Source organism: Salvia hispanica, chromosome 4 (genome assembly GCF_023119035.1).
Source record: "Salvia hispanica cultivar TCC Black 2014 chromosome 4, UniMelb_Shisp_WGS_1.0, whole genome shotgun sequence".
In the NCBI taxonomy this organism is placed as follows: domain Eukaryota; kingdom Viridiplantae; phylum Streptophyta; class Magnoliopsida; order Lamiales; family Lamiaceae; genus Salvia; species Salvia hispanica.
This window is the reverse complement of record NC_062968.1, coordinates 29,743,044-29,770,022: the sequence shown is the minus strand read 5'-3', so window position 1 is coordinate 29,770,022 and position 26,979 is coordinate 29,743,044. Positions and strand designations below refer to the sequence as shown.

The 26,979-nt window shown below is 32.7% G+C and overlaps 5 protein-coding genes and 1 long non-coding RNA gene across 8 annotated transcripts; 1 reads left to right on the top strand and 5 right to left on the bottom strand.

The window, feature by feature from the left end:
- Positions 1-928: 928 nt before the first annotated feature.
- Positions 929-1,941, bottom strand: LOC125218418. Its single transcript, XR_007175956.1, has 3 exons — positions 1,815-1,941; positions 1,549-1,710; positions 929-1,211 (listed from the first exon to the last, which is right to left on the bottom strand). It is a non-coding gene; the product is annotated as an uncharacterized LOC125218418 (long non-coding RNA).
- A 2,746-nt stretch (positions 1,942-4,687) lies between these two features.
- On the bottom strand, positions 4,688-8,564 carry LOC125223472 (purple acid phosphatase 3-like). The gene is made up of 7 exons (XM_048126636.1): positions 8,197-8,564; positions 7,204-7,360; positions 6,965-7,072; positions 6,742-6,869; positions 5,630-5,758; positions 5,211-5,278; positions 4,688-5,047 (listed from the first exon to the last, which is right to left on the bottom strand). The coding sequence occupies exons 1-7, from the start codon at positions 8,380-8,382 to the stop codon at positions 4,828-4,830; spliced, it is 996 nt and encodes a 331-aa protein (XP_047982593.1). The 5' UTR covers positions 8,383-8,564; the 3' UTR covers positions 4,688-4,827.
- Positions 8,565-11,439: 2,875 nt separating this feature from the next.
- Positions 11,440-14,635, bottom strand: LOC125223471 (purple acid phosphatase 4-like). Its single transcript, XM_048126635.1, has 7 exons — positions 14,384-14,635; positions 13,390-13,546; positions 12,887-12,994; positions 12,677-12,804; positions 11,992-12,120; positions 11,826-11,893; positions 11,440-11,737 (listed from the first exon to the last, which is right to left on the bottom strand). The coding sequence occupies exons 1-7, from the start codon at positions 14,576-14,578 to the stop codon at positions 11,524-11,526; spliced, it is 999 nt and encodes a 332-aa protein (XP_047982592.1). The 5' UTR covers positions 14,579-14,635; the 3' UTR covers positions 11,440-11,523.
- Positions 14,636-16,885: 2,250 nt separating this feature from the next.
- LOC125222616 (pentatricopeptide repeat-containing protein At4g16835, mitochondrial) lies at positions 16,886-20,326 on the bottom strand. Of its 3 annotated transcripts, XM_048125331.1 has the most exons (5): positions 20,039-20,326; positions 17,979-19,965; positions 17,821-17,896; positions 17,582-17,737; positions 16,886-17,363 (listed from the first exon to the last, which is right to left on the bottom strand). In XM_048125331.1, exon 2 carries the CDS (start codon positions 19,818-19,820, stop codon positions 18,111-18,113), a length of 1,710 nt encoding a protein of 569 aa, XP_047981288.1. In that variant the 5' UTR covers positions 19,821-19,965; positions 20,039-20,326; the 3' UTR covers positions 16,886-17,363; positions 17,582-17,737; positions 17,821-17,896; positions 17,979-18,110. The 3 variants fall into 3 exon arrangements, with proteins under 3 accessions (XP_047981288.1, XP_047981286.1, XP_047981287.1); XM_048125329.1 differs by having other exon boundaries at positions 17,979-20,326; XM_048125330.1 differs by lacking the exon at positions 17,821-17,896 and having other exon boundaries at positions 17,979-20,326.
- Positions 20,318-23,677, top strand: LOC125222617 (ubiquitin carboxyl-terminal hydrolase 3-like). Its single transcript, XM_048125333.1, has 9 exons — positions 20,318-20,468; positions 20,718-20,849; positions 21,116-21,154; positions 21,573-21,678; positions 22,286-22,344; positions 22,417-22,491; positions 22,655-22,703; positions 23,191-23,267; positions 23,432-23,677. The coding sequence occupies exons 1-9, from the start codon at positions 20,403-20,405 to the stop codon at positions 23,522-23,524; spliced, it is 696 nt and encodes a 231-aa protein (XP_047981290.1). The 5' UTR covers positions 20,318-20,402; the 3' UTR covers positions 23,525-23,677.
- Positions 23,678-24,648: 971 nt separating this feature from the next.
- Positions 24,649-25,348, bottom strand: LOC125185141 (ethylene-responsive transcription factor 2-like). The gene has a single exon (XM_048081633.1). The coding sequence runs from the start codon at positions 25,305-25,307 to the stop codon at positions 24,747-24,749; it is 561 nt and encodes a 186-aa protein (XP_047937590.1). The 5' UTR covers positions 25,308-25,348; the 3' UTR covers positions 24,649-24,746.
- Between the last annotated feature and the right edge of the window lie 1,631 nt (positions 25,349-26,979).

Here is a 26,979-nt window from a genome sequence, read left to right as displayed (position 1 = left end):
GTAACATTTTTCTTAAAAGAATTAACACAGTGAAAACAAAGACACATGTGTTAAAAATTATTTGCATATTAGAACATACAAAGTCTAACAATTTCAAAGACTTTAGAACATCTCCAATGGCTTTAGGCCAGCAATAGCCTAGTCCAAAACTCCTCCTGCCACATTATCAGGACAAGAAACCTTTCATGTCACATCATCAGGACAAGAAACTGGACAAGCAATAGCATAGCCATAGTCCAGCAAAATTATAAAAAATAAATAAATTACAATCACGCAACATACGGAATTAAATTTACGACACAGATACGGGAAAATGCAATAATTTTATTTAAATTAAAAAAAAGGTACATCCTAAAAAAAATTACATAATCAAAAAAAAATTCATAAAAAATACATTAAAAATGCAATAAAAAAATGCATAAAAAATACATTAAAAAAATGCAATAAATAAAAAAAAATGCATAAAAAATACATTAAAAAAAATGCAATCGGCTAGCCGAAATTGAGCCTACTATGGCGGCTAGCGCATCGGCTAGCCTAAATTGCCACAATGAAGGCTAGCGGATCGGCCAGCGAATCGGCTAGCGCTCGCGATCGGTTAGCCTATCCGCTAACCTCCATTGGAGATGCTCTTATATTATATATATGCACTTCAGCACTTTAATAAGTACTGATGTTGAATGATTAACATAAAGTGCATCACAGATTTTGCCTTTCTTGATGCTAAAGTGCATTACAGATTATATCCATAATTTTAGGTTTTTTTTCTTCCACTTTTGTTAATTATGCTTTACAAAAACCACATAGATATATATCACTTTTCGTAATGGCACTGACACTGTAATACCTTCCTATCATACTGTTCGCCGGCCTAATAGGTGATATTACGAAAGAGGCGTCATCAAGTATGATAATTTAAAATTTTCATTTTTCTAACAATTCGAAACCAAATATTTAAATCGTGAATATTTACATGTACAATATTGAAATTGAGCAATACATATGACTATATTAATTATATGGAAATATATCAGTGAGTGAGTTGCTTAAAATTTATTAAATCTAAAACTTGTGGAAGTATTGACGTTTTTCTTGAGGAAGTGCGATTTGTCGGGGAAGAGAAGGCGTTTGTGATGGTCTCCGTCGTGACTTACACTATGACGCCTCTTACTCATAGGCTCCGCATCTCTTCGACTCGAAAATCGCAACTCCTGTGCTCGCAAATTATCAGTATACATGTGATGCAAGAAACGTAGTCACTCAAAGTCATAAATCGGCGAGCTAAGATGTCCAACTCAATCTCCAAAATTAAAAAACAACAGCAACACAATCACCCAGCAACAATACAAATCACGAAACAACGTAGGGAACCAACCACAAACATTGAAACTAATTAATGAGTATAAGTTGATTTTTTAAGTAGACTTTTTTAATACAAATTTTTTATCCGTCTCACATTTGAATATCACACCCAATTTAATAAATATAATCACATGCAAATAACACAAATTTATCATCTAAATTAGAAAGAAAATGTAGAATACTCACATTGGAGTTAGGAAATGGGCACTCGACCGGCTTGTCCCCGGGTGGCGGCGCAATGGGGCGCTGAACCGGCCAGAAACCGGCGGCACATTTGTCTCCAGCAACCGCATCTTCGCCGGCCATGTTTATCTCTGTTGTCTCACTACTCGTGCTTTTTCTTTCAATCTAATATAAACACACATATATAAAAACGAGTGCACAAATATATAAATTAAACATTTTAATTAATTTTATGATGAAAATCAAGTAATAAAATTAGTAAATCTCACAGCATCTTTTTCGGGAGGGAAGCCAATTAATTTGGTTGAACGAATTAAGATCAGAGAAGCAAAAGGTGTTGTTTTTATTGTTTGTGAGAAGAAAAAAAATAAAAGGAGCTGGTAAAGCAGATTTACTCAACAGTGAAAGTTTGAGAACAGAAATTTTTGGGTTTTAGTTTTACCTTTTTTGATTCTTTTGTGGAGTTCAACCTTCGTTCCACCGTTTTGTTTGAAAAAAATGCACCTTTGTCTACCACCTTTTGACTTTTTTGAATTTAGAAATATTATTCAATTTTGTTTTATTGTTTTAATATATAAACAAAATAAATGAACTAAATAAATGGTACATGATGTTTTACTTTCACACATAAATGGTATCTGATCTTTATTTTATATCGTTTTTGGTACCTTGTGACAAAAATAATCTTAAGTACTAAACATGTGATTTTTTTGTTATGAAGGATATTTTTGAAAATTTCAATTATATAGTACCCCCTCCGTTTCTTCATAGTTGAGTCATTTTACTATTTCGGGAAGTTTATTCATAGTTGAGTTGTTTACTTATATGGTAACTTTTTCCCCTTTCTTACTTTACTCTCTCTTACTTTATTCTTTCTACTTTATTCACTTTATACTTTATTCTCTCTACCTTTTTTCTCTCTTACTTTTTTATCTATTTATTTAACACACCCAACATTCATTTCTAAAACTCTGTGCCGAAAAGTTCCGCCTCAACTATGAAGAAACGGAGGGAGTACCAAACATGAAATTATTTTTTCTTCCTTTCTTTTTTCTTTTTTTCTTCTTCTTTAGTTTTCTTCTTTCATTTTTCTTCATTTTCTTCTTTCTTTTTAGTATTTTATCTTCCTTTCTTCTTTCTTTTTTTCTCTTTAGTTTATGTTTCTTCTTCCTTCTTTTTGCTCTTATCTTCTTTTTCTTCTTTCTTTTTAGTTTTTTATACATACATCTAATTGCATTCATAATATAAATCAAGACAAAATATCTAATTAAACTAATTATTTAAAGTAATCAAATCAATTGAATATTTTTTATTCAATTACTTTATACTCATTTTAAGATTGAAACACCTAACTAAAAATATTCAACTCTTTATATTATTATGAATACAATTCACAATTATTATTATTTTTACATAATATTATATGATTCATAATTTATATAATTATACTATAATTATTTATTAATTACTACTAGTTTTAGTATTATAATAATAATAATAATAATATAATTGTAACTATAATTATAATTAACTATGTTTGATTGATATTAAAAAATAAATTAAAATTAATTATTAATTTATAACTTTAAAATTATAATATTAATATTGATTAATAATTATATTATAAAGAGTGAGGATAATGAGAGAAGATATTATAATATCACTATTGGTACTAATTTTATGTATGCCCAAAATATCCTCTATGATATAAATGAGAATATGTATTTGTTCAGGGGGCATTTTAGGAAGAAAATTGCATCAAGTATCAAAAATGTAATTAATAGATACCAAAAATGATATAAAATAATGATCAGGTACCATTTACGTGCGAAAGTGAAAGATCAGGTACCATTTATGTAGTTCACTCAAACAAAAATGCTAGCAATAACATATCTAAACAACATAACTAGTGGGCAATGGCGGATTAGGGGGCGGGCGGGGGTGATCGCATTCGCCCCCTCTGTGCGACTAATTTCCTCTTCTCCGGATGTAAAATTCTATGTCCATACCTCTGTTAGCCACCGACGTGTAACTGGCTATGTGTTTCTTGAAATTCTTGGCCAGTTTCTTCGAGTTTTTTGCAAGACATCTGTAAACAAAAATTGAAATTGAATATCCATTATATATAGCTATTCTAAGATTGAGATATTTATATTGACATGCTAACTTTCTAGCAACTAACTTTATTGCTACATAGGAAAAAAATTAATCCATTTCATAGCAGTCATATAGAGGTGCACGATTGTAACCGGATCATTTTAATTTTGGTTCGGAACCGGAATCAGACACATACAAAGTAGCACGGTAAAAATTTATTAGCCCAACTTTAAGGGTGGATCATTGATTTTTATGAATTTAAATCTGATTATCGTAGAGAGAAATTAGTTTTAAATATATTTAAAGAGGAAACTGGAACTGAAACCACATATTTATGGTTGGGAACGGATCGTAGAATCCTTTCTTGTTCTTACCGAACCAAAACTGGAACCAGAATCGGTGGTCCCAGAACCTCGTATTAAGGTTGGGCTCATATTTTTACATAGATCCCGTGGATGCCCGAAACGCTCCACCAATAAGCTCAAACTTGATGGGCTTGTCCAACAATACATTCAATTGTAGGAGTTAATTTTGCACCTTTGTAGAATAAATGCAGGAGCAATGTCACTCTATAATTTAATATTTTATTTTATATAAATAAATATAGAATTAGTTCATTAAATTATCACTGATATCTAGATATAATCTAATTTAAATGATTTTTGATACATTGTTCTAGAAGGAGCTTTCATTCAAAAGTAAAGTATTATGTGAATATATAAATTTTCTATTTATTGTATTATTAAAGTAACCAAACATAAAAAAAAAAAGTTAAAATTAAATACTATTACTATCATTTACTTACTTTTAGACTTTACAAAAAACAGGAAAGATCATTTCTTGTGGAGTAGAGTATAATTTATGTCTTTTGTTTAGTTTTGAAATTTTACAATCCCAGATTAAATACCCCTTCCAATATCTTTTGTCATCTCACGTCGATTATTTCTACACATTTGAGCAATCAGAATTACCGATGAATTTTCAGGAACAATTGTATTTGAGCTTCAATGTGGAAAGCTTCACCACGTAAACAATTTCTCAAATGTAGTACAAAATATATTTATTATAAACAATAAAGATGAGCATAAAAGTTAATAATATGACTGGTATAGGCCAGCATACTATCCAAATAATAATATTACATGAATAATTTCTTTAACATAATGCAGAAGCCAATAAATAATCTTAGATAGCGGAGATGATGGATGGTTGTGGCCTCACACTCCATTTGTGCAAAATGCTACCAAAAATATCATAGAAATTGAAACTTATTTGATGATGAGTTATGTCAAGAGTCATGAAACCTTGACCATCATAGAAAAATTTCATCTCCTTAGGGTTGGGCCACTCGTATACACCCCTCCAAGCCTTCGATCCGCCTCCACTAGTCAAAAATTGAAGAGGACTGCAACAGTTTCGTTATTAATATGAATCATAACGAAGACATATTTGTAATTTCATAAATAAATTCCTAGAACGATGTCAAATGTTCGAGTGAGAAAATTATCTTTAAAATAATCGAATGAAAAATGCTTTATGATTGGCCATAATATAATTTCCAGAATTACCTGTCAGGACTAGCTATATGTTGGAGGCAGTGATCATGTCCATTTATATAGAGATCTACTCCATTTGCCTGTGATTTCCATAGAATTAATTATTCATAATTGGATCTTTTTATTATGCCATTAATAAAACTTTATATTCTATCAAAATAAACGAACATATCAATGCGAAATCATGAATAGACTGATCTAGCTTGAACTATTATAAATAACATATTTGAAGCAATTTTCATGAATTTGATTTGGTATCGTCAATTTAAAATGTATATTGGTTCGGATTCTATAGTCCAAAAACAAACAATATAAATAAGATATACCAAAATGCACAAAGTCCAATCTTAATTTGAAATTTAAATAAATCAGTCCTGTAGATTTGTGTTTCTATATTATTTGACATACACACATATAAGAAAAATACATACCTCAAGAATGGGAAGAACCTTATCGATAAGCTCTTGAGTGTTACCATGATCACTAGCGCTCTTAATCGTGTGGTGACCTATCACTAATTTCCACTTGGCTTTCGATTCTATTAGTGCACTCTCCAAATCCTGTTTTAAACATAAAAATTCATCACAATTTACTTTTCTAATTAGTCCATGGAAAATTTATTGTTTTCCATTTAAAAACTCATAATACTCAATTTTCGAAAGAGAATCATATCATAACGGTGTTAGACTTCAGCAATGCGCACTCAAACGCTACATTAATATTATATTATCCTCTTTCATAAGTTAAGCCTCACGATTTTGCTTTTGAGTTACTCTCTAGCCTTAGAGTTTGAATTTTCAACTTTTTTGGTTTTAAAATAAAAAATTATGATTTTAGAATTTTTGGAGTTAGAACTGGATCACTGGAACTAGTATACAAATTCTAACTCCGCCCACGAAAACTGTTACCATTCCCAAACCGGAATCGCTGGTCCAATTCCGAGCCGACCTCGCAGTTATAATTTAACTATGCATCTCTAGTAGTACTAATTAAGTGGCCCAAAATTTTAGTACAAGCTTATTAAATTCGGCTTAGAAAATCATCCACCTAGATATTAATTCACCCGTACGCATAAATTTATACTACTATATATTAATAAAGTATACCTGTCACAGTCTTTTTAAAGTTAGAAAGAATTGCTATTCATAGTCAATCTTTATTTTGTTTTGTTTTGAAATTGCAGCATTAAATTCAATGTGTGTGACTTGTGTCATCATCACTTATCATGCTTTAGTTTTTTACGTCTTTGTTTTGATTATTGTTGGTGGACGTGTAAGTAAAATAATTGAATTTTTAAAAATGAGAATTAACAAATATGGTAAGAAAAGAAAATTAGTGGCATTTCATTCACTTATATAGTTAGAGATTTATGGTTAGATCGGAATCCACCGGTTCAACACGAAAGGCAGACGGTTCCGATTTTGTCCTAAATTGTGAATAGGCGTTGTATTGGTTCAAAATCGGGAAAATCGCAAAAATTCTAGAAAATCCGATAAAAGTATTAAAAAACTGACACCGGAAAAATCGAAAATATCATATGTACCTGCAAGAGGGTTGAAAGATATTTCTCTCTAGGAAGGACACCTCTCCAATCATAGACATGATCTTTTGGTTTCGTGAAGTATTTGTCTTGAAACGGCGTCGTGTCTATGAAGAAAAATTCTACAATATCTGCACATCAGGTAACAAAATTCCAACAATAAATTTAAATAATTACTTAATAATCAAAATTAATTTAAAGTATGGTTATAATTATAATTACAAACCTGCGTCAAGAATAAAAGATTTCATACAAAACCATCTGTTGTCTCTTGCTTGGAGGACTGGACTCAATTGTGCCAAGGCGTCACCTCTATAGTCATGGTTTCCCAACACTACAAGTAATTTCAACATTTAGGGTGAAGAAAGGAATAAATACTCAACATTATTTTCTATGTATGTTTTGAAAAAATTTAATAAAAATCATTAATTAAAAACTAAAAATAATTAGAAAAAAAGAAAGTACCATTGTACCACGTCTTTTGCAAAGAAGGAGCCGTGTATATATGAGTGAAGGATTGGTGAAAGGCAGGATCATTGACGTGGATCAATCCGTCGTCGTAAAAATTGTCACCCGTTGAAATAACAAAATCAATATCCATCTTGTCCGTTGTCACGCCCATCTTCAATAACCAAACATCTTATTAATTCATGCGCAACACAAACCATCGAGACATGGAAATGACAAGCATAGTTCCAAACGCAACCTAAGTTTATGTCACACTTTTCGTTCTTATTTATGCTATGTATTTTGACACGCAGCAACCACTTCATTCAATTCTCTTACCAACTTTTTCATAATAATAACTTATAGTGGTACATTAAATTATCAGGTTAAATGTGTCATAATCATCGACATTACTTGGAGCAAAAAAAATCCTTCTTTTCTTTTTAACTTTTCTTCTTATATTATAATTAATTATTTTATAACACTAAGTACTTGGATTAATGTTTAAAAATTCAGTGCAATTTCGTATTTTAATTACACACCATATTCTGTCAGTTTTCCGCACCACATATACATTTCATGTCCTAACCAATAAGAAGAGTGGAATAAAATCACAAAAGTTGCACACACCAACAATCACACGTAAATAGTCAATTTTACCCCTCCCAAAAATTGTTGAAAAACGGCAAGCAAGAGTCCAGATAGCAAACACAGAAGAAAAATCCTAAACTTAAAATACTAAAGCAAAGCAACTCCAAAAACATTAAGGACGCAAGATCAGAGCCCAGCGTAACATTTCAAATATCGTGTTTGAAGTTAACAGCTACGAACGTATTGCAAATATATTAAGACCGGCTAAAATAAATAATAAAACTAAAAATCATTTTCAGTCATTAGATCAGAAAGATCATTAACATATTCATCACTTTCGCAGTCTATAATTTTCATTTTAAATTGGAATTGTAACCTAACTCTTCCCAAATATAATATGTGTGTGAATTTTGTATATACCTGATGAGCAAGTTGAGATTGATTGTAGTGACCCTTTCTTCCCCAATCTCCCACCACCAACACTTGAAGGGATCCATCAGCTTTTGTAGGTTGTTGGAAGCGTGGAAACTCTCCATTGCTCACATCAATCACAGCTATAACTAATATCATCACGATCCTCATCATCATCCTATCCTCTCTCAACATCCCTCAATTTTCAGACACAAACAGAGAGAAGCACACACACATATATAAAAGATATTTTAGTGACTTCACTTCAAATGTGTGAATAGTATCGAATTTGGTAAGGGAATAGAATCGAATTTGGTTTGGAATATCCACAAATAGTGGATAGTGATATAAACACAATAAAATTAGTATTTCATAGAGTAAAGATAAAAAACACATGTGATGTGGAAGTGTATATATATAACAGATAATGTAATCGAATCGAAAGTGGGCCAAATGGCAATACCCAATTATTCAGAAACAGCCAATGCTCTACGATCTAGTCGACAGCTTTCATTACCATTATGGGGTCCATCTTTATTTTTTTACATTTTTAAAGGAAAATTGATTCAAAATACAGCCTTTTTAAAAAAAAAGTAGCCACTATTTTTATTTTAATTTATTTTAAAATTAAAAAAATTTCATTATAGGAATTTTTCCTAAGTTGTGGCAAATTAATCTTTTGCTTTTTTTAATACGCCTCTATTTGTACTTCTGAATTTTAGTTGACACACCAACAATAAGAACATTTTATGAAGTGTTGGCGGTATATATAATTAAACACACAAATTAGCGTCCTTAATAGCATTAAAAAATGTCACTAAAATTGTTCAATTTCTAATTCATCTCATAATTTTAAATATCAGCTGAAAAAATCATGAATCTTCGTAAAAAAAATCTAACCTATTCAACAATTTTTAAAATTAGTAGAAAAAAAACCATGGAGCTTGGATTATTCGCAATTTCCGCAAAAATCATGAACTTTATGAAAACTTTGAATTTGTTGGCAATTATCCCACGACGAAAATCTAATTGTGTAATTGTAATAACGGTTGATGTTTTCCGGTCTAGCCAAATAACACACTTTTATGAATACACGCTATCATATAATTTTCTGGCTTTTATATCAGATACAATTTCTATAAAAAAAATTATTATAAAATAATTGTACCAAATACAAACTCAGTGTTGTCAAGAGTACATCTTTAATTTTGAATGCGAGCTCACATAATTAAAGTTTGTTACCTACAATTGAAGGGTGTTACAACTTACATGTGACACCTTGCAAGTCAAATTCATGATCATTACTTTATTGTCCATGTAATCAATGTTTAATTAACCAAAAGCTCTAAACTGTCCCCATCTATGTTTATTGATGATAATTATTTTGATTACCGTATGTAATTATAGTGTCCAGGGGATTTTCATATGATGATATCTCTCATTCTCTCTCATCAATTATTGAAGAGTTTGATTTTATATTAGGATTGTTTTCTAGTAAAAAGGACGCTACATTTTCATTCAATTATTATTTGTGTTTTATTTGCTTCACTACAAGTTACTATAATTCAATTACTAATTTTGATAAGCAAAATCGAATCTTTAGATCTTTCTTTGTATTTTTCATGTTAATATTTTTAGGTCTTTCCCTTTTTTTAATCAGGCCTTATAGTATTCATATTATCTCATATACTAAAATTCTCATACAAGTTTTTTTAACCTAACTTTTCACACATGTTTATAATAATGGCAAGTTTTCAAAAAAATTCACTTTACTTTTATCCTATTTTTGACCGAACTTTTTATTTTCTTTTCTTCCCTTTATATTTTCCTTTTTGGACGACAAGATAATAAGGCAATAGGTACGAGTCCCATTTTTTGCTGAAACAGGTTTTTGTTCGTTTCTAATTTCTCCCATCCCATGATATCTTCACTTCCAACAATTTTTCATTTCCTTTTTAAAGTTTATTTATATTTATTTACAGTTTATAAATACAGGATCAATCATTTTCCATTCAATATTTCCTCTTCTAAAAATCAGACCAGACAGGACGGTTTTATTAACTTGACAACAAATCAGTGTGTTGTCTAATCCGCTTTGGATTTATAAACCGGTAGAATATTGATTCGTTATGAAACGGAAAAATTTGTCTGACGGTTGAAACATTTCTTGATAGGTATTTTAGTTGTTGATTGTGCTTACTCTTTTCACTCTTTTTCTTGGCCGTTGTTCGTTTCTATCTATATGTTGATTTTGTTTTTATTTCTTCTATGAAAGGCGTTTATAATCTCTAGTGGCAAGTTAACACCCCTCGAATTTCTAAATACATGTCAATTTGCTTTTCATTTCTCTAAATTTCCCCAAATCTCTAAATAAGAGTACTTCTCAAATTCTATAAATTTCCATACATATTTTTGCCCCACAAAATTATATTTCTGGCTGCGGACCCACTTTGCTGCTCATCAATTTTGACTTGGAGTATTTATTTTAGAAAAAAAGAATTAGCTTGACATTAAATTCAGATGACTATGGATATATATTTTAGAAGAGAAAAGAGTGCCAAATGTGGTCCCTAACATACGGTTGTTTTATCAATTTGGTCCTTATCATTATCATTTTGATTATTTGGTCTCTCACAAATAAATTCGGACCCGAATCGGTCCTCACATAACAGAATTGTCAAAAAATAGACGGTGATTGCAATTTGACTATATTAAATTACTAATGGTAATTAATTATACATAATTATAATTCTTAATTCCTATTAAATTACAAATTATTCATTTCATTTTGCAACTGATACTATCTTTTTTCCAATTTTGCTAATAGGAAAAGAATTATAATTAGGTATAATTAATTACCATTAGTAATTTAATATAGTCAAACTGCGGTCATCGTCTATTTTTTAACGGTTCTGTTAAGTGAGGACCGACTGGGGTCCGAGTTTATTGGTGAGGGATCAAATAATCAAAAAGATAATGTTAAGGACCAAATTGATAAAACGGTCATATGTTAGGGCATTTGATCTTTACTCAAAAGAAAAAGAATATGTAGTAGTGAACTGAATTTGCTTAATTCGGCATTAAAATCATACTCCCTCCGTCCCAGAGAAGTTGGCATACTTTGAAAATGACACGGGATTTTAGGAGGTTTTGTTTTGTGTGTTAAATGGAGAGAGAAAATATAATTTTTATATTCATGTGAGAGAGAACTTTTTCCAAAAAGGGAAATGTGACATCTTTTGTAGGACAAACTAAAAAGGAAAGTGTGCCATCTTTTATGGGACGGAAGGAGTACCATTCATGATATGGGGAAGTTACAAATATTATCAAACCAACCTAAATGGTAGAGAACATTGATTTTGATGCACTCCATTTGTGCAATACATTGCCAAAAGTATCATAGAAATTTAAAACAATTTGATGTTGATTAATTTCCATGCCCATGAAACCTTGTCCATCATAAAAGAATTCCATCTCCTTTGGGTTGGGCCAATTATACACACCCCTCCACGCCTTCGATCCTGCCCCACTTGTTATAAATTGAAGAGGGCTGCCCAAAATTTATAATATAAAATTAGAATAAGCTATTAAAAATTACTATGCTTTTTCTTTAAATTATTAAAAAAGTGTTTAATTACCTGTTAGAACTAGAAATTTGCTGCAAGCAATGGTCGTGTCCGTTTATGTAAAGATCAACCTTGTTTGCCTGCATTGATTAGAGGAAAAACATCTTAACAAATAAAAAATAATGAAACAATGCTATATCGAAAATCATTATAGAAGAAAGGCAACGGCCGGACGAACCTCGAGAATTGGAAGAACCTTTTGTTCAAGTTCTTGTGTGTTGCCATGGATACTAGCGCTTTTTATTGTATGATGACCAACCACGATTTTCCATGTTGCATGCGACTCTCGTAGTGCCTCGTCCAAATCCTATTTAATTTTTCCAATTTTAGTTATACACTAACATATAGACATACACGTTATACATTATATGAATTTGGTAACCATACTTTTTCAGATGTGGTACAAAATAGAAACTAAATTGACAAGTCATTTTCTTTGACTGAAAAAAGCAAATTGAAATGCAATTTTCTTATTTGAAATGTTATATGAAAATTAAATGCACAACTACTAGAATGCAATTATATTGAATGGGACAAAATGTGTAAAGAATAAAAGACATTTTAAGCACTGTGTCTGTGAGGAAAGAGGCCTTTGTTGGATCATTGGGCCCATGATCATTTTCTACTTATTTTTTGATAATTTGATTAATAATGTTTCTCATTTATTATGGAGATGTAGTAACTTGAACTTCTAATTTATTAATTTAAAAGAAATCGGCTTACTCGTCAAAACCTATTTCCTTCTCATGTTGATCTATTACTACGGGAGAGTTGTCAGTTCATGAGAACTAGTGCAGAAAGCAAATGAGACTTCTAAATGGAAACTAAGAGAGTAATATTAATATGATAAATGAAAATTGAACCTGTAATAAATTTGAGAGGTATTTGTCTCTAGGAAGGACTCCTCTCCAGTCATAGACCTGATCTTCAGGATCAGTAAAATATTTGTCTTGCATTGGTGTTGTGTCAATGAAGAAAAATTCTACAATATCTGTTTCCAAATATTATTTGGATATTAATAATTGCCATTTTTTCTAGAAAAAAATAAATGAAATTATGGAAGCAAATATAACCTATATTAAGAATAAAAGATTTCAAGCAAAACCATCTATTGTCTCTTGCTTTGAGAGTGGGACTCAATTGAGCCATGGCATCACCTCTATAGTCATGATTCCCCAACACTGCACACAATTTAATTAAACAAAACAGGAAAAAATTATTAATTGATTAAAATGAAAAAGGGCAAATTGTCTGAAAATCATGAATTTTGAATTTGTTCGCACAATCTCATAACAAAAAACCCGATCACCTACATGTAATATACTGTTGATATTTTCCCAACCAAACATCGACATCGTTTATAACTAATCGGAGGTGCATCCGTGCATGTGTATTTTCTCGGTTACCATATCAGATGCAATTTTGACAAAATATTTTGTCAATGGATTATTGTGAACAAACCTTTACTTCATAATGTGCGACGGACCAAAATTTGACCAAATTGCACTTTTTTTTTTCTTCTGGTATTCGCTCAAAAAGATTTTGTAAATATATATAGTTTGGAGGGAATATATACCAGTGTACCACATCTTGTTCAAGGCTGGAGAAGTGTAGATATCAGAAAATGATTGATAAAAGGCTTCATCATTTTCATCTCTTAATCCACCAGGATAAAAATTGTCCCCAGTTGAAATGATAAAATCAATGTTTATCTTTTCTGCAGTGATACCCATCTGTCAATGAGAAAATACATCTTAGATTAAAATTCATTATTACAATAACACACAAAATAATTACTCAATGAATTCAAGGTGAAAAGGAAGATTAATAGAAAATGTACACATGTTTGCATATTAATTAATGAAATAAAAAAATACAGTACTAAATAAGTAATGTGTAGATCAACATATTATAAAAATATAATATGAAATATTTAGAACGTACAAGAAAGTAATAATGAGCTAGATTGAATTAATCTAATCCAACTAACATGTGCCCATGCATTAATTCATTATTGATAAATAAATCATATCTTGAAAACAAATTTATTCCCATTATAGTGTTGAATTGACAATGTGGCTGGTGGCACACTACTTTATGACTGGTACATTTTGACTAAAAGATTCTCCAAAATAATTTTTTTTAACAAAATGAGAAGTTCAAGTAAGAAGAAAATTAAAAATTAAGAAAGGAAGAAATTTAATGGAAAAGGAGAAAAGTCTATTTCTCACATCCTTCCAAGCCATTTTTTCTCCAATATGTGTGGACTAATCATATGTTTACATATATACATAACCATATAATATGGCGCCATGACTTTAGTAAAAAAAATTAATGTGGATGAATTAGATCATGGTATGTGAAACATTAAGATATGTTGTACTTTATAATAAAAACTTGGCAATTGAAATAAAAATTAAAATAGTGTGTTTTCGTCGAAAAGAGAAAATGACCTATTAACCTGACGAGAAAATTCATTAGACAATAGATCACACACAAATCAATGATTTAAATTGAAAATTTCATAACAGGAGAGTAGAGGTTGTTTCTCTGTGATGTGCTCCTTATACCTGACGAGCTAGTAGCGACTGATTGTATTCGCCTTTTCTCCCCCAATCTCCAATGACCAAAGCAGTGACGGTGCCATCGGCTTTGGTTGAGGGTTGGAACCGTTGAAACTCACCTTTGCTCATATCAACAACTAACATAACAACAAGAATTGTCAATGTCAGTTTCATCAACCGATCATCATTCTTGTTAGCCATATCTAATTGATATGTGTGTGAGAGAGAGATAGCTAGCAAGTGATGGAGTGTTTCTTGTAGAACCTAAGTTTATATAGAGTTTGCATGTAACGAATAAAATTAATATTATTGAGAACATTATTGAAGAGGATGGGCAGTGAGGGAGGTGCAATTATTTGGGAGATTTCCACTTTTTTCAAACCACAACTTTGTAAGGCCCTACCAAATAAAGATATGAAGTTATTGTAGTGTTGCCTCACATTTTTTACCTTGTCAAATTTTTTCATCTTATATTAGTAATATATTTCACGTTTCAAAAAAATTAGAAGCACTATTTTACTAAATATATATACACACACGAAATAAAATGTAGATACATTAGATAATTAATAGCATAGATAAATTTTGCAAATGCAATACAAACGTTGTGACACTTATTATCTTAGACTATTTGTTAATAAAGATTGTGTCCAACTCAATTACTATATTCATAAGATGGGTATAAATTCACCAACCCAATAATGCGGATTGTTTCGGATTTGATATGCTATTTTATATTGTGGAAGGGTTATAAATTCAATGAAGATCGATGGAAAAATTACATTAGAGGTTATACAATTAATTTAGTGTGGAATAGGGGAATTTGGATGAATTAATGTAGCTCGTCACATATAGCTAGTTTATTAATTTAATTTGGTCACTTAATATAATAACGAATCGGTTTCTTGGATTCCTCATAAAGAAAAAAAAGAAAGAAGAACAAAAATTGCCTGTTGGGTTAATTAGTTTGGGAAAGAAATCTAACTTGGGAAATACTTAATTTCTTATAGTTAATATAGCTTACTAATTAGTAGCATGCTAATTATGATAGCGATTTTATAAATTGGTAATTAGGCTGTTGGGTTAATTATAGTATTAGACTGTTGGGTTAATTAGGCTGGGAAAGAAATCTAACTTGGGAAATACTTAATTTCTTATAGTTAATATAGCATACTAATTAGTAGCATGCTAATTATGATAGCGATTTTATAAATTGGTAATTTATTAGTATTAGATAAAATTACTTTTCACAAAAATCGTGTATGTAATCCAATTATACTAAATCAAAATGATTAGAAATGAAAAAAAATGGAGTTATTGTTGATCATGAAATGTGGATAACCCGTCCTCCTTCCTCTATGTGACAAGAAGGGGGGACTTCCGACTCCATCTAAATGCCGCAAATAAAGATTACAGAACTGTACACATGAAAAATCGACTTTCATATCAGTTCTCTCATGCACACGAATAAAAAGTGACAATTCTTGAGAAAAATTACTTCCTATCTTCGCCAATGCATTTCGTTCTGCAATTTTTGGTCCGCTGCAATTACATGTCTCATTTCATTTTTTTAATAATTCTAACATTTTATAAATTTATGTCACACATATTTTATTGAAAAGTTATACTCATTCTACTAACTTTCCCAACCATATTTTTTTAACCTCAGTCGTGAAAAAAGTCAGACGTTATTGGCGACCGGCGGAAGTAAAGAGGGAACGAAGAGCAAGGTCAAGGTGGTACTATAGTTGATACCTTTTTTGTAAATTTGTATATTCATAAATTTATTCTATTCTACCAAAATATAAATTAAATCTACTTGTATTAATTGGTTTGACAGATCAACTCAGCTGGATAGTCCCTATCATCCTCGCAGATTGAGATAGATCAAGCTGCCCACAGAATTTGGATAATATATGATGTAACACCACTTATTATTTTCATTTTTATTTTTATTTTTAAATCACCACCACTACAATATTTTGATCTGTTGATTCCATATTATTTGTTTGATTCTGTTTGGAATTTTTAAAAAGAAACCAATAATTGTGATCATATTATGTGACATTGTATCTGTAATGTTTTTTCTGTTAGTAAAAATAATTTCTTACCATCATTATACTCCATAATTTAACGTTCAGATTAATAAGAATTTTGGTTTGTAAAATTAAGATACACCAGTGCTCTAAATAAAGAATTTAGTAACCTGCAAGATGTTGTTTTCTTGGGTCTTTTTCAAAAATAATATGTCGGATTAAATAATATATCCATTTTCGTGTTCTGAATGCAAGAGATGTATTCCATAGAGATAAGCCCATGTGAGCAACACAAAAAATAACTGGACTTCAAATATTATAGCATAAAATATTTCTCTCCAATAATTTTGTAACGTTATGTGGCCAGTTATGAATGTTATCTTTATATAGAAATACATACATACAAATATAGGAGTGAGTTATAAACTCATTTCATTGTGAAAAATACAAAAATTAAAATTACTAGAATGGATGTATAAATTTACTGCATTCATAATGAAATTAAATCCACAAGGCAAAAATGAAAGGGAAATCGAGCCTTGATTTTTCACCAATTATATTTTCTGGGTGAAAAAGTTACATGTAATTCTAAAAAAATTAGAATTCAAAAAAATTTAGTCAATTACTCGAATTTTTGGAGTCGGACGGGCAAAAGACGCTTTGGCACCTTCTCGTCTTATTTAATGGGCCTCTCGGACAATTCTTGAACTCAAACTTCATGAATGAGCCCATTAAGCACGTGAATTTCTTTGCTCGAGCCCTCGTACCTCGACCAACAGGAACTTGATATGGATCACGAACCACACCAACTTTTTGATCACGAACCACATCATCTCCCTCTTCATTTCTTTGGTATTCATCAGCTTCCATAATCATATTCATATATGTTGGGTACAAACAGTCGTGCCATCGTCTGCCTCATTTTTGAGGCCGGCTTCTCATCTTGATGCCTGAATATTGCCAACAAAAAAATGATTTCATTTTCAACACATCCAACATAACATTGCAAATATTATTTACACTCCCATGGATAAAGTAGGAATCATACAGGATTTCCATTGCTGCTGAACATGAATGCTTTTACTAACTAAATAGTCAGCTTCTCAACCCAGCTCAACTCGATTATCAGTTTTCTTGAGAAACAAAACCAGTGGCCTAAGATTGTTACCTGCCCATTGCTCTCAGATGTGGGCTCTCGTGCTTCGGACTCAGACTATATACTCTGCTTTTTTGAACTCATTTGCAAATGTCATGATTCCGAAGTGTGCCTCTCCATCTTTTCATGCTTCTTTGATCTGAGAACTTTTATCTTCTTCATTCATCTCTGCCAGACAAACAGAAAACACATTAAGCAAATACAAGAAAATAAAGCAAACAATTTGAACTAAATAGCTTCATTTTGCACACCTTCGAAACCCCCATATGCAGTAAGCCAAGAGATACTTAAATGAAGAAGAATATATCCATCGGCCTATTTTCCAATCTAACACGGATAAAATTCATGAAAAACTGTAAAAAAAAAAAACCAATACAGTATTAACATTAGGATGTTTTCTTTAACTTACTGGTGGAGATCAAAGGAGTTTTCGATCGTGCAAGTCAACCCCATGCCTCATTGAAACCATATGATGATTAGCTTTATTGCCCACTTGGTAAAAAAAAGCCATGGAATGAGCTTCACCGACAGCTTCGAAGTATTACCAGTAGTCTCCACAAGAGCACTTTCCATTTTTAAAATGGTGAAACCGCGTTGTATCTCTAACTATTATCTCTCTATCTTCTATTGCTGAAATATATTTCGTAGCTAAATGGCAGTCATCACAAACTCTCAAGTTCTTGAAGACCCTAATAGGCTCACTCAGTGGCAGGCTTATTATCCCCAAGGCTATGGCCAGTTTCTCGCTATGCAGAAGAAGTAGCCGCTCCTTTTCATCCTCTGTGACATCGTGCAAGACAGATTGAAGATCAGGCACATATCCTGCCAGCTTCATTTTCTTCTCGAGCTCGTTAAGTTTTCTGTGTATGTTTTTCAGTTCAGGATGAAGCCCATCTCCTGATCTAAATTCGTGAATCACACTCTTGATCTCAATCCAGCTATATCCAGGTGTTTTAATGGCTCTAATGTCCTTCATTGCCCTTCTAACTCTACAAGCACTGTCCCATTCCTTCTTCGCAGCATACACATTTGCAAGTTGCACATATGCAAATGGATTACTAGGTTCGAGATTAAGCAATTTTGTGGCAGCAAACTCAGCAATTTCTAAGTTTTTATAAACCCTACAAGCACCTAGAAGGGATCCATACATGGCAGAATGAGGCTCAAAAGGCATTCTTTTGATTAAATCCAGAGCACCGGTAAGCTTACCAGCTCGACCAAGAAGATCTACCATACTTGCATAATGCTCCGATTTTGCTTCAATTCCATAATCCTTCTGCATTTTTTCAAAATAATGAACCCCTAATTCTACTAACCCTGCATGGTTACAGGCAGATAAAACTCCAATAAAGGTATTCGAATTCGGCTTCATTCCTTGGTTTCTCATCCCTTTAAATAGATCGAGAGCTTTGTGGGTGACCCCGTGATGGGCATAGCCCGAGATCATTGCATTCCATGTAACCACATCTTTAAGCCGCATCTCCATGAATAGTTTCCATCCATCTTCAAGAACCCCACACTTGCAATACATGCTGACTAATGAAGTCCCCACTTTCGTCTCGAAACAGATAGGGGACTTGAAAACAAGCTGATGGATTTGTTTCCCCAATTTCAACATGGAAAAATTACTACAAGCTAAAAGGACACTGCTCATGCTTGATGGATTGCCTTGAATCTCCAATTCCATCATTTTCTTGAAAAGCATCAAAGCATCCTCCCCTCTACCATTCTCGACATAGCCTGAAATCATCGCATTCCATGTCACCAAATTCCTCTCCATCATCTCGTGGAACATCTTTTCAGCCGATTCAACCTTCCCGCTCCTCATGTATCCAGTTATTATACTCGTCCTCACAACCACACCCTTCATAGGAGCTTCCGCGAATAACTCCAATGCCGACTCTAGATTCCCACTCTCAACATATCCCGATATGATCACATTCCATGTAACAGCATTCCTTCTTGGCATTGCAGCAAAAAACTCCCGAGCCTCATCCATCATCCTGTTCCACGAAAGCCCCGAAATCATAGTATTCCACGAAGCAGTATCCTTAACTGGGATCTTTCTGAAGAATTCCTTGGCAGCTTCCACATCACCATTTCTGAAATAACAAGCCAACATGAGGTTGTACGAAATATTGTCTGGTTCAGCAATTTCGTCGAACAGTTGGCGGGCTTCTCTCAATTTCCCGGGCTTGCTCGAAAACCCAGCTAGAATTGAGTTCCAAGAGACCGTATTCTTCATCTTCATAGTCTGAAAAACTCGCAGAGCAGAATTTAGGTCCCCGCAGCGGATGTAGGAGGTAATCTTTTTGTTGGAGGAGACAATATAGCGGTTGATTTCAGGCAGATTGGTGTGGAATTGTGAAAGGGGTTGAATTGCTGGAGCAGAGAGGCTGCAGTAGACATGTTTAGATATTTGTGAGCAAACAGGGATCAAGGAAAAGGATATTTGAACAATCCTTTTACTAGTTTTTAGCTGAAGAAGGTGATGCATTTCTCTTCTCTACGGTGTTTCCAGTTGAACATGAGCAAGTTTAGCACTTGATTATTTTCTGTTGATCTGCTACAATTATCAGCCCCATTCCTCTGAATCCATTAGGCGAAGCAAATGATAAGCAAATTTCAGCTCAAGCAAGTATAATTAACAAAGGTGCGATTTGATAAAAAGTAAAAGATTAAAAAGAGGAATTTAAAGAATAATACTCATGTTTATCCATTACAAAATATTTCACTATTTCAGCATATATATAACCGATTAAATGTGTATAAACTCAATCACATCAAAACCCAAAGCAAAACCAAAAACCTGAAAAAGAGAGTAGGAAGAAAAATGGCGACAATCCCTTCTTCGAAGAGATGGCTTCCTCTTGAAGCAAACCCTGATGTTATGAACCAGGTATTCAGCGCTTCCTTTTATCTCCCGTTTTTATAGCGTAGCAATTTGATGTATTCTTAATTTTTTTGATTTTGGGTGTTTGGGTAAAATAGGTTTTGGTAATGGATCATGTATGTATTGAAATTACCAAAAACAAGCAGAGATGAAAAACTAGAAAGGGAATAGTAATTAATGGAGTGAGAAACTGTATTATTGAGATTTAGTGTTTAATGATGAAGTTACTGAAGAATGTTACTTGTAATGGAGCAGTTTATTTGGGGACTTGGTGTTTCCCCAGATGAGGCAGAGTGCTTTGATGTTTATGGACTTGATGATGAGCTCTTGGCAATGGTTCCACAGCCGGTGCTCGCTGTGTTGTTTCTCTACCCCATAACTCCGAAGGTAATTTCTGATTCGAAAATCGCAGCTTCTTCTTGATTGTCAGCGTTAACGACATAGCCTTGGACAGTTTAAACATGGTGAATTTTGTAATTGAATGGGGATTCAGTAATGGCATTCCGTTGCAAGCTCATAAATTGCTTAAAAATCCATTTTTCGTCTAACTGTGAGCACAAAGTGTTCGTGCCGTTTGGTGTGTATCTCGTACTGATTTTCATGTGTGTGTGTGTTTTGTGTTTTGTGTTTGTGACAATACTGCATTTGTACAGAGTGAGGAAGAGAGGATTCAACAAGATAGTTCGACAAAGGTTAGCCCTTCTAATTCAAAGTCATTTCAAGAGCCTATTGTTTTGGATTGACATTTTGAATTCCTAGATGAATTGGTAGCTGATTTGATGCTGAGAGATCATGCTTGCAATTGAATTTACAAGTTTTTACTACATGTTGTGTCCATTTTTTTTCAGGTTCATGATCTGCTGATTTTTGCAACTATCATGTCTCTGCAGTCTGTTTGTTAATTATAAATACGTGTTTCATTAGGTTCGTATTGCTCTTAGGCCATTCCTGGATTGTAATAATTGAATTGCATATATACTAATGGAATTTTTTTTATTACCTAGTGTTTTTCACCCTTTTTCCTGTAACACTAAATTATGTATATTAATATATACATGGCCCATTTACTTTCTGAGTAATGATATCTGCAATTTATGGGACCTCTAACAGGTTTCTAGTGGTGGACCTTACTTCATGAAGCAAACTGTGGGAAATGCCTGTGGAACTGTTGGACTTCTTCATGCTGTTGGTAATGTAACTTCTGAGATCAAACTTGGTAAGCTCTTAGGTTCCAAATAGCCTTCATTGTGATTAATTTCATGTTACGAGGAGTTTTCAGAACCTAACCTAATATTTGTGCTTAGCATGAGAAGTCTTCTGCTCTACATGAGCTTTTGACATTAAACCTTTGCACAGAGTGGAAATGTGGGCACCGCTATTTCGTAGGAGTATATACTTTTAGATCATATCTGCTAAATAATGATTGCTCAGGTATAAGCTTCTAGGGGATCGAGTGACTTCAATTAGATAAGCTATTGTGTGATTCACGATCACATTTCTTCAGATGTGTGCTTTACTAAATAGCTAGCCCAATTGAACTGAACCGAATAACCTAAAAACCAGAAACTCAGTAGGTTGCCCCAAATTCGTATCAGCAGTATTGTGGTTAGTTGCCGAGTGGATGATGAGGATAAGAATATCCATCCTTTGCTTTTATTTCCTCTCTCCCGAACCATATAAGGGTTCAGGAATTTGTTTATTTTCAAGATACATATTTGAATATTCTTCAGTCCTTCATGCTTTATGTTTCTTCAATGAACTGTGATCTGTGATGTTTAAGTTTTCATTTGTCTGTTTTGATTTTGGATTGTGCTGTTCACCAGTCGAGGGGTCTTACCTGGACAAATTCTTCAAGGACACTGCAAATATGGATGCGTCACAGGTCAGCGTGCGCCTTGCCATCTTCTATGTCGTTATTCCCATCTAGTATTTTTAAGACTAAATGATTCTGCAGCGTGCGAAATTCCTCGAAAGTGATAGAGAAATGGAAGATGCTCATTCAGTTGCAGCAACTGCTGGTGAAACTGAGGTTAGATTTGGCCATTTGCATAAAATTTAAAACACCTATAGTTTTTGTTTCCTTTTTTTTCCAAGTGTACATTTTTCACCTTCAGTTAACTGTGTGACTCGTTGATTGAGTTGATGGAACTACCTTTTTATTTTATTCGTGTTTCGACATTTCAATTTGACAGGCATCAGATAATGTTGACACCCATTTCATCTGCTTTACATGTGTGAACGGTATATCTCCCTCCTCTCTATCCCTTTGTGTTGGTGTGATACATCTGAAACTCAATTTATGATTGTAAATTCAATACGTGGAAGTGTGTTCTTTTGAATTTAGACAACCATCAAGGGAAGACGGAATTACTGCCTTGCTCATCTGTTCTTTGCATATATGTATATATTTTGTAGTACTATTAATTTCATTGAGTCGATAACTACATTCCTTTGGTTTAAACTATATAACAAAACTACTGGTTACTTTCGCGTCTCACAGAATTGCCAATTGACAAGGTTCACTGTTTGCACACTATGTTGTGGTTCGAATGGGAGTGTAGTAAAATTTTGAATGTCCCCAACAAAAGCATAGTGCATACTAAATTCTACTTAAAACTAATATTCTTGGATTTGTTAATCAACAAATCTGGATTATGCCTTTCCTACTCAGAACAGATTTTTTCACTCAAACTCCTCATATTAACTTATAATCCGGGAAATTTTGCAGGACAACTGTATGAGCTAGATGGAAGGAGGGCTGGGCCTGTTTCACACGGTGCATCTTCGAGTAACACCATATTACAGGTGATGTTTATTCTTTTGAGGATTCGTTTGTAGTTGAAGCTTTCGAAGCACTATGTTAAGGTCTTGTGGTTTAGCAACTTATGCTTCATTCGTAGTTTTTGCTGCCGTATCTCGTGCTGGTTATATACGTATAAATATGTTTTGACGTACAAATTTTACTGCAGGATGCTGCTAAAGTCATTCAAATGTTTATCCAGAAAAACCCTGATTCGATTAACTTCAATGTTATTGCTATTTCGAAGAAAACTGGAGCATAGAGTTGAGATGCGTCAAAGAGTGATGTGATATTGAGGAATATCAACTTTTGTCTAGTTTTAGTTTTATAATTTATGAGTCTCTTGATATATTCCACTTTTTGCAAAACTTTCTGTTTCTAAAAAAGCAAGATTATTCTGCGCGTGGAGGTTTCATTGGGTCGAAATGATTTACAACATGTAGTGAACGAATACAGAAGGAGAAGTTTTTTTTTTTTTTTTTTTTTTTTTTTTTTTTTTTTTAACAATGGGTAAATTATAATTTTACGAAGTAAATTTGAAAAAAGAAAATCTCAAAACGCCGTTTTCGTCTTTAAAAAAGTTTTTGTTGGACTGAGATGTGATGGCTTTTTCGGCTGACCCCAAGTGACACTGTGACACACTTCTCGCCGTTGTGTTAATAGGAACTAGGTTCATGCATATATAAGCAAGTAGGAGTATTTTAATGTTTAGAATATAGAGGTAATTTCATCGACGTTTCCAATAGATTCATCACACGTGCCTATTTTTGTAGTAGTATATTTTTGGATACTAAATAATACTCCTATATACCAAGTTGATGGGCTTAATTTTCCATCTACTTTTACTCTTCTATGTTGCTAGTATATTTTTTTGGGGGTAATTAGCAAGGGTATTCACCGGCGGACCCAATGACTATTTCTCGCGCTGATTTATAGGTACGAATGCAAGAATGAGACTTATTTGGATTCCAACTTGTGTCAACTTTGGGCTAGCTACTGGCCACATTAGTATGCATGCACATGCTCGATGTATAATTTCAAACTATAGAGTATATACAGAAGGTGAAAAATTGTTCATGGGATTTAATTGGTTAGAGATTATCTAAGATTAATTTTGTCACTAGAGAATGCCATGACTCATAAACCAAAACTAATCATACGTTATATTATTCTAAGATTAAGTATTGATTCATATAAGTATAAGCTATACTATTCATTCAATTTTACAACATTCATATAATTCAATCTTACTTAACTCACCATGTCGAATTAATTGAAGTGTAATTGGCAAATAGACATTTATTCTCTTAAAACTATTTTAAAGAGTGTATAAACTTAATTAAATATCATATAAATTTGAATAATATCATCTAAGTAGGTTTAAAAAGAAAAAAAAGGAACATCTTTATTTGAAGAAATGTAGTACTAACAATTTAGTGAATGGAAAAATAAAGAATATGAATCAGAAAAAACAAGTTTGCCATCTATCGGTAAACAGCTGATATTGGCCTTTTTGTAAGTCCACCATCAGCCGCCGCCGCCGCAGCCTTCCTCTTCCTTGTCGGCGATCCACTATCCGAGGACGACGAAGAAGAAGCAGCAGACCTCTTCGATGTAATCCTAACCGGCGGCGCCTCCCCCGAGTTAACCCTCAAGGGGAAATTCACCATCGCCCTCGACCCGCGCATGGCGTAGGCCGCTTGATCATAGGCCAAGGCGGCCTCCTCCGCGGTCTCGTACGTCCCAAGCCACACCCGCGCCCCATTCTTCGAGGGATCCCTTATCTCCGCCGCGAACTTCCCCCACGGCCGCTGCCTCACCCCTCTGTATTGACGCGCCGCCGCTACTCCAACACTCTCCGCTACCGCTTCATCAAAGCTCGGAAACGATAGTTCCGGCTCCGGCTTCACAACCACCGCAGCCAGAGGTGGAGTGTCGCCGGAAAACATGTGGGGCGGCTGCGATTCGTCCAGCAAATGTCTTCTTATGGAATCGAGAAAGGCAAGATCCGTTTCCGAGAGGTAGTAATCGTCATTTTCAAACATCGTGCAAAGTTTGTGATATTTCTTGTGATTTAATTTGTTGGGAAAATATGAAGTTGATAATTAGGGTTCGAAGTTATGATATGTATATATATAGGTTGGGGAGGGAGTGGAAGTAGCTAGATTCATGCATGTAAGAACAAGTAGGATTATTTTATTAGCTAATTAGATAGGAAAGTATAGATGGACAAATCAATGTTCAATCCGTGTTATAGTATGTTCTTTCCTAGATGTTTCCATTAGAAGGTCAAAAGATTAGGATTAGTATCACGTGGCTAATACTATTGCTATTTATGTATTTTATAGGTTCCTTTTTTTATTAATTATTATTATCAACACCTATTGCATTAATATAAGTTTTACATATCAGTGAATTCAAGGTTAGACTCAGTTGGATTCCTACTTGTGTCACGTCAGTATATGCATGCACCTCTTTCTATATATACACACATATCTAAGACTTTCTTATTTATATGTGTATATAGCCAATGTCTGTATTTAAAAAATTAAATTTAAGTAGTACTTTAGCTCTGTTAGGCATATAATTTAAAGACCATTTCAATCTTTAAGATAATTTTACTTTTATTTACTAAATACTTTACTACAAGTATATCTTAAGCATAACCAAATAATAACATAAAATATTCTAATAGTAATAATGTAATTCTAGATGAAGTCCGTCTTAACTTATGCTACTATTATCTTACTTAAAGAATAGCCAGGTATTGAAAATTAAGAAAAAGGAAAGATAATTCAAGTATGAACACGGTATTATTCTTTTAAAAGCTTTGGTGTTTTTCATTTATAAGAAGCCATGAAGGTATGGATTTCATCTCAGTTTTCAAATCTCCCAACTCGAAAAACAATTAGACTTTCAAATTAATTCAATGAGTTCAAAATTTAATTCTAGGAACTTATTATACAGTACTAGTATTAATTTCGTAAGTTCATAAGACATTTAAGTTCTTAAAGTGAGTAGTTTCTAGAATTTGAATTATTTTCCATCACTTAAATTTTAAATTGTTAGGAATATATAATAGTATTTCATGCATAAATAAATTTTCCTTCTAGAAAGTAAAAAAAGAATATATGCATTATGCAAGGTAAAGTATATTAATATAATATTGTTGGACTTCAGAATCTAATTCTATCTTCTCAGTGTAGATTAATATTAGATGATTATACTTTCTAGATAATTAAAATCAGTCAAAATTATGAATTAATGATTAGAACCTAAATAACATATAGTATACCGTTGCGAACGTGGTCTAACTCTAAATCGAATCATAGGCTGCTGGTCAAATTATTTGCGAGAAGGCTTTTAACCTTTTTTGTTAGAAGTTGAATTATTTGAAAATCTCCTAATCATGACTATAAATTCATTTTTTTATTTTTTATTTAGCTTTTGCTGTCTTATTCGGAAACTGTTTTATCGCATTTTTATAATTTTAGGGGAGAGTATTCTTCCCTTGCACTCTCTCTATGTATATTCTATTTATATATTTATCTCTTGTTCACTTATTTAAGTGTTTGTTTAATTTTTAGAAGCTTGAATGCATGTCCCTCAGTTCCACAATAAGAGTCATATTTTGTTATTTTTATATGTCCCACAATGTCAGTCATATCTCATTTTTATCAATGATAGGTCTCATATTCCATCAACTTATTTCATTCA

Bases quoted from the DNA above. Each gene is read 5' to 3' on its own strand.
- LOC125223472 (XM_048126636.1), bottom strand. From the start codon at position 8,382: ATGTTGAGAGAGGATAGGATGATGATGAGGATCGTGATGATATTAGTT. The intron at 7,361-8,196 runs GTATATACAAAA...TGGTTATTGAAG, and splicing joins AATCTCAACTTGCTCATCAG to ATGGGCGTGACAACGGACAA. The intron at 6,870-6,964 runs GTTTGTAATTAT...CCTGATGTGCAG, and splicing joins ATCTTTTATTCTTGACGCAG to ATATTGTAGAATTTTTCTTC.
- LOC125223471 (XM_048126635.1), bottom strand. From the start codon at position 14,578: ATGGCTAACAAGAATGATGATCGGTTGATGAAACTGACATTGACAATT. The intron at 12,995-13,389 runs GTATATATTCCC...AATTGTGTGCAG, and splicing joins GAACAAGATGTGGTACACTG to TGTTGGGGAATCATGACTAT. The intron at 11,894-11,991 runs GTTCGTCCGGCC...TAATCAATGCAG, and splicing joins AGGTTCTTCCAATTCTCGAG to GCAAACAAGGTTGATCTTTA.
- LOC125222616 (XM_048125329.1), bottom strand. From the start codon at position 20,066: ATGCATCACCTTCTTCAGCTAAAAACTAGTAAAAGGATTGTTCAAATA.
- LOC125222617 (XM_048125333.1), top strand. From the start codon at position 20,403: ATGGCGACAATCCCTTCTTCGAAGAGATGGCTTCCTCTTGAAGCAAAC. The intron at 22,345-22,416 runs GTCAGCGTGCGC...ATGATTCTGCAG, and splicing joins CAAATATGGATGCGTCACAG to CGTGCGAAATTCCTCGAAAG. The intron at 22,704-23,190 runs GTATATCTCCCT...GAAATTTTGCAG, and splicing joins CTGCTTTACATGTGTGAACG to GACAACTGTATGAGCTAGAT.
- LOC125185141 (XM_048081633.1), bottom strand. From the start codon at position 25,307: ATGTTTGAAAATGACGATTACTACCTCTCGGAAACGGATCTTGCCTTT.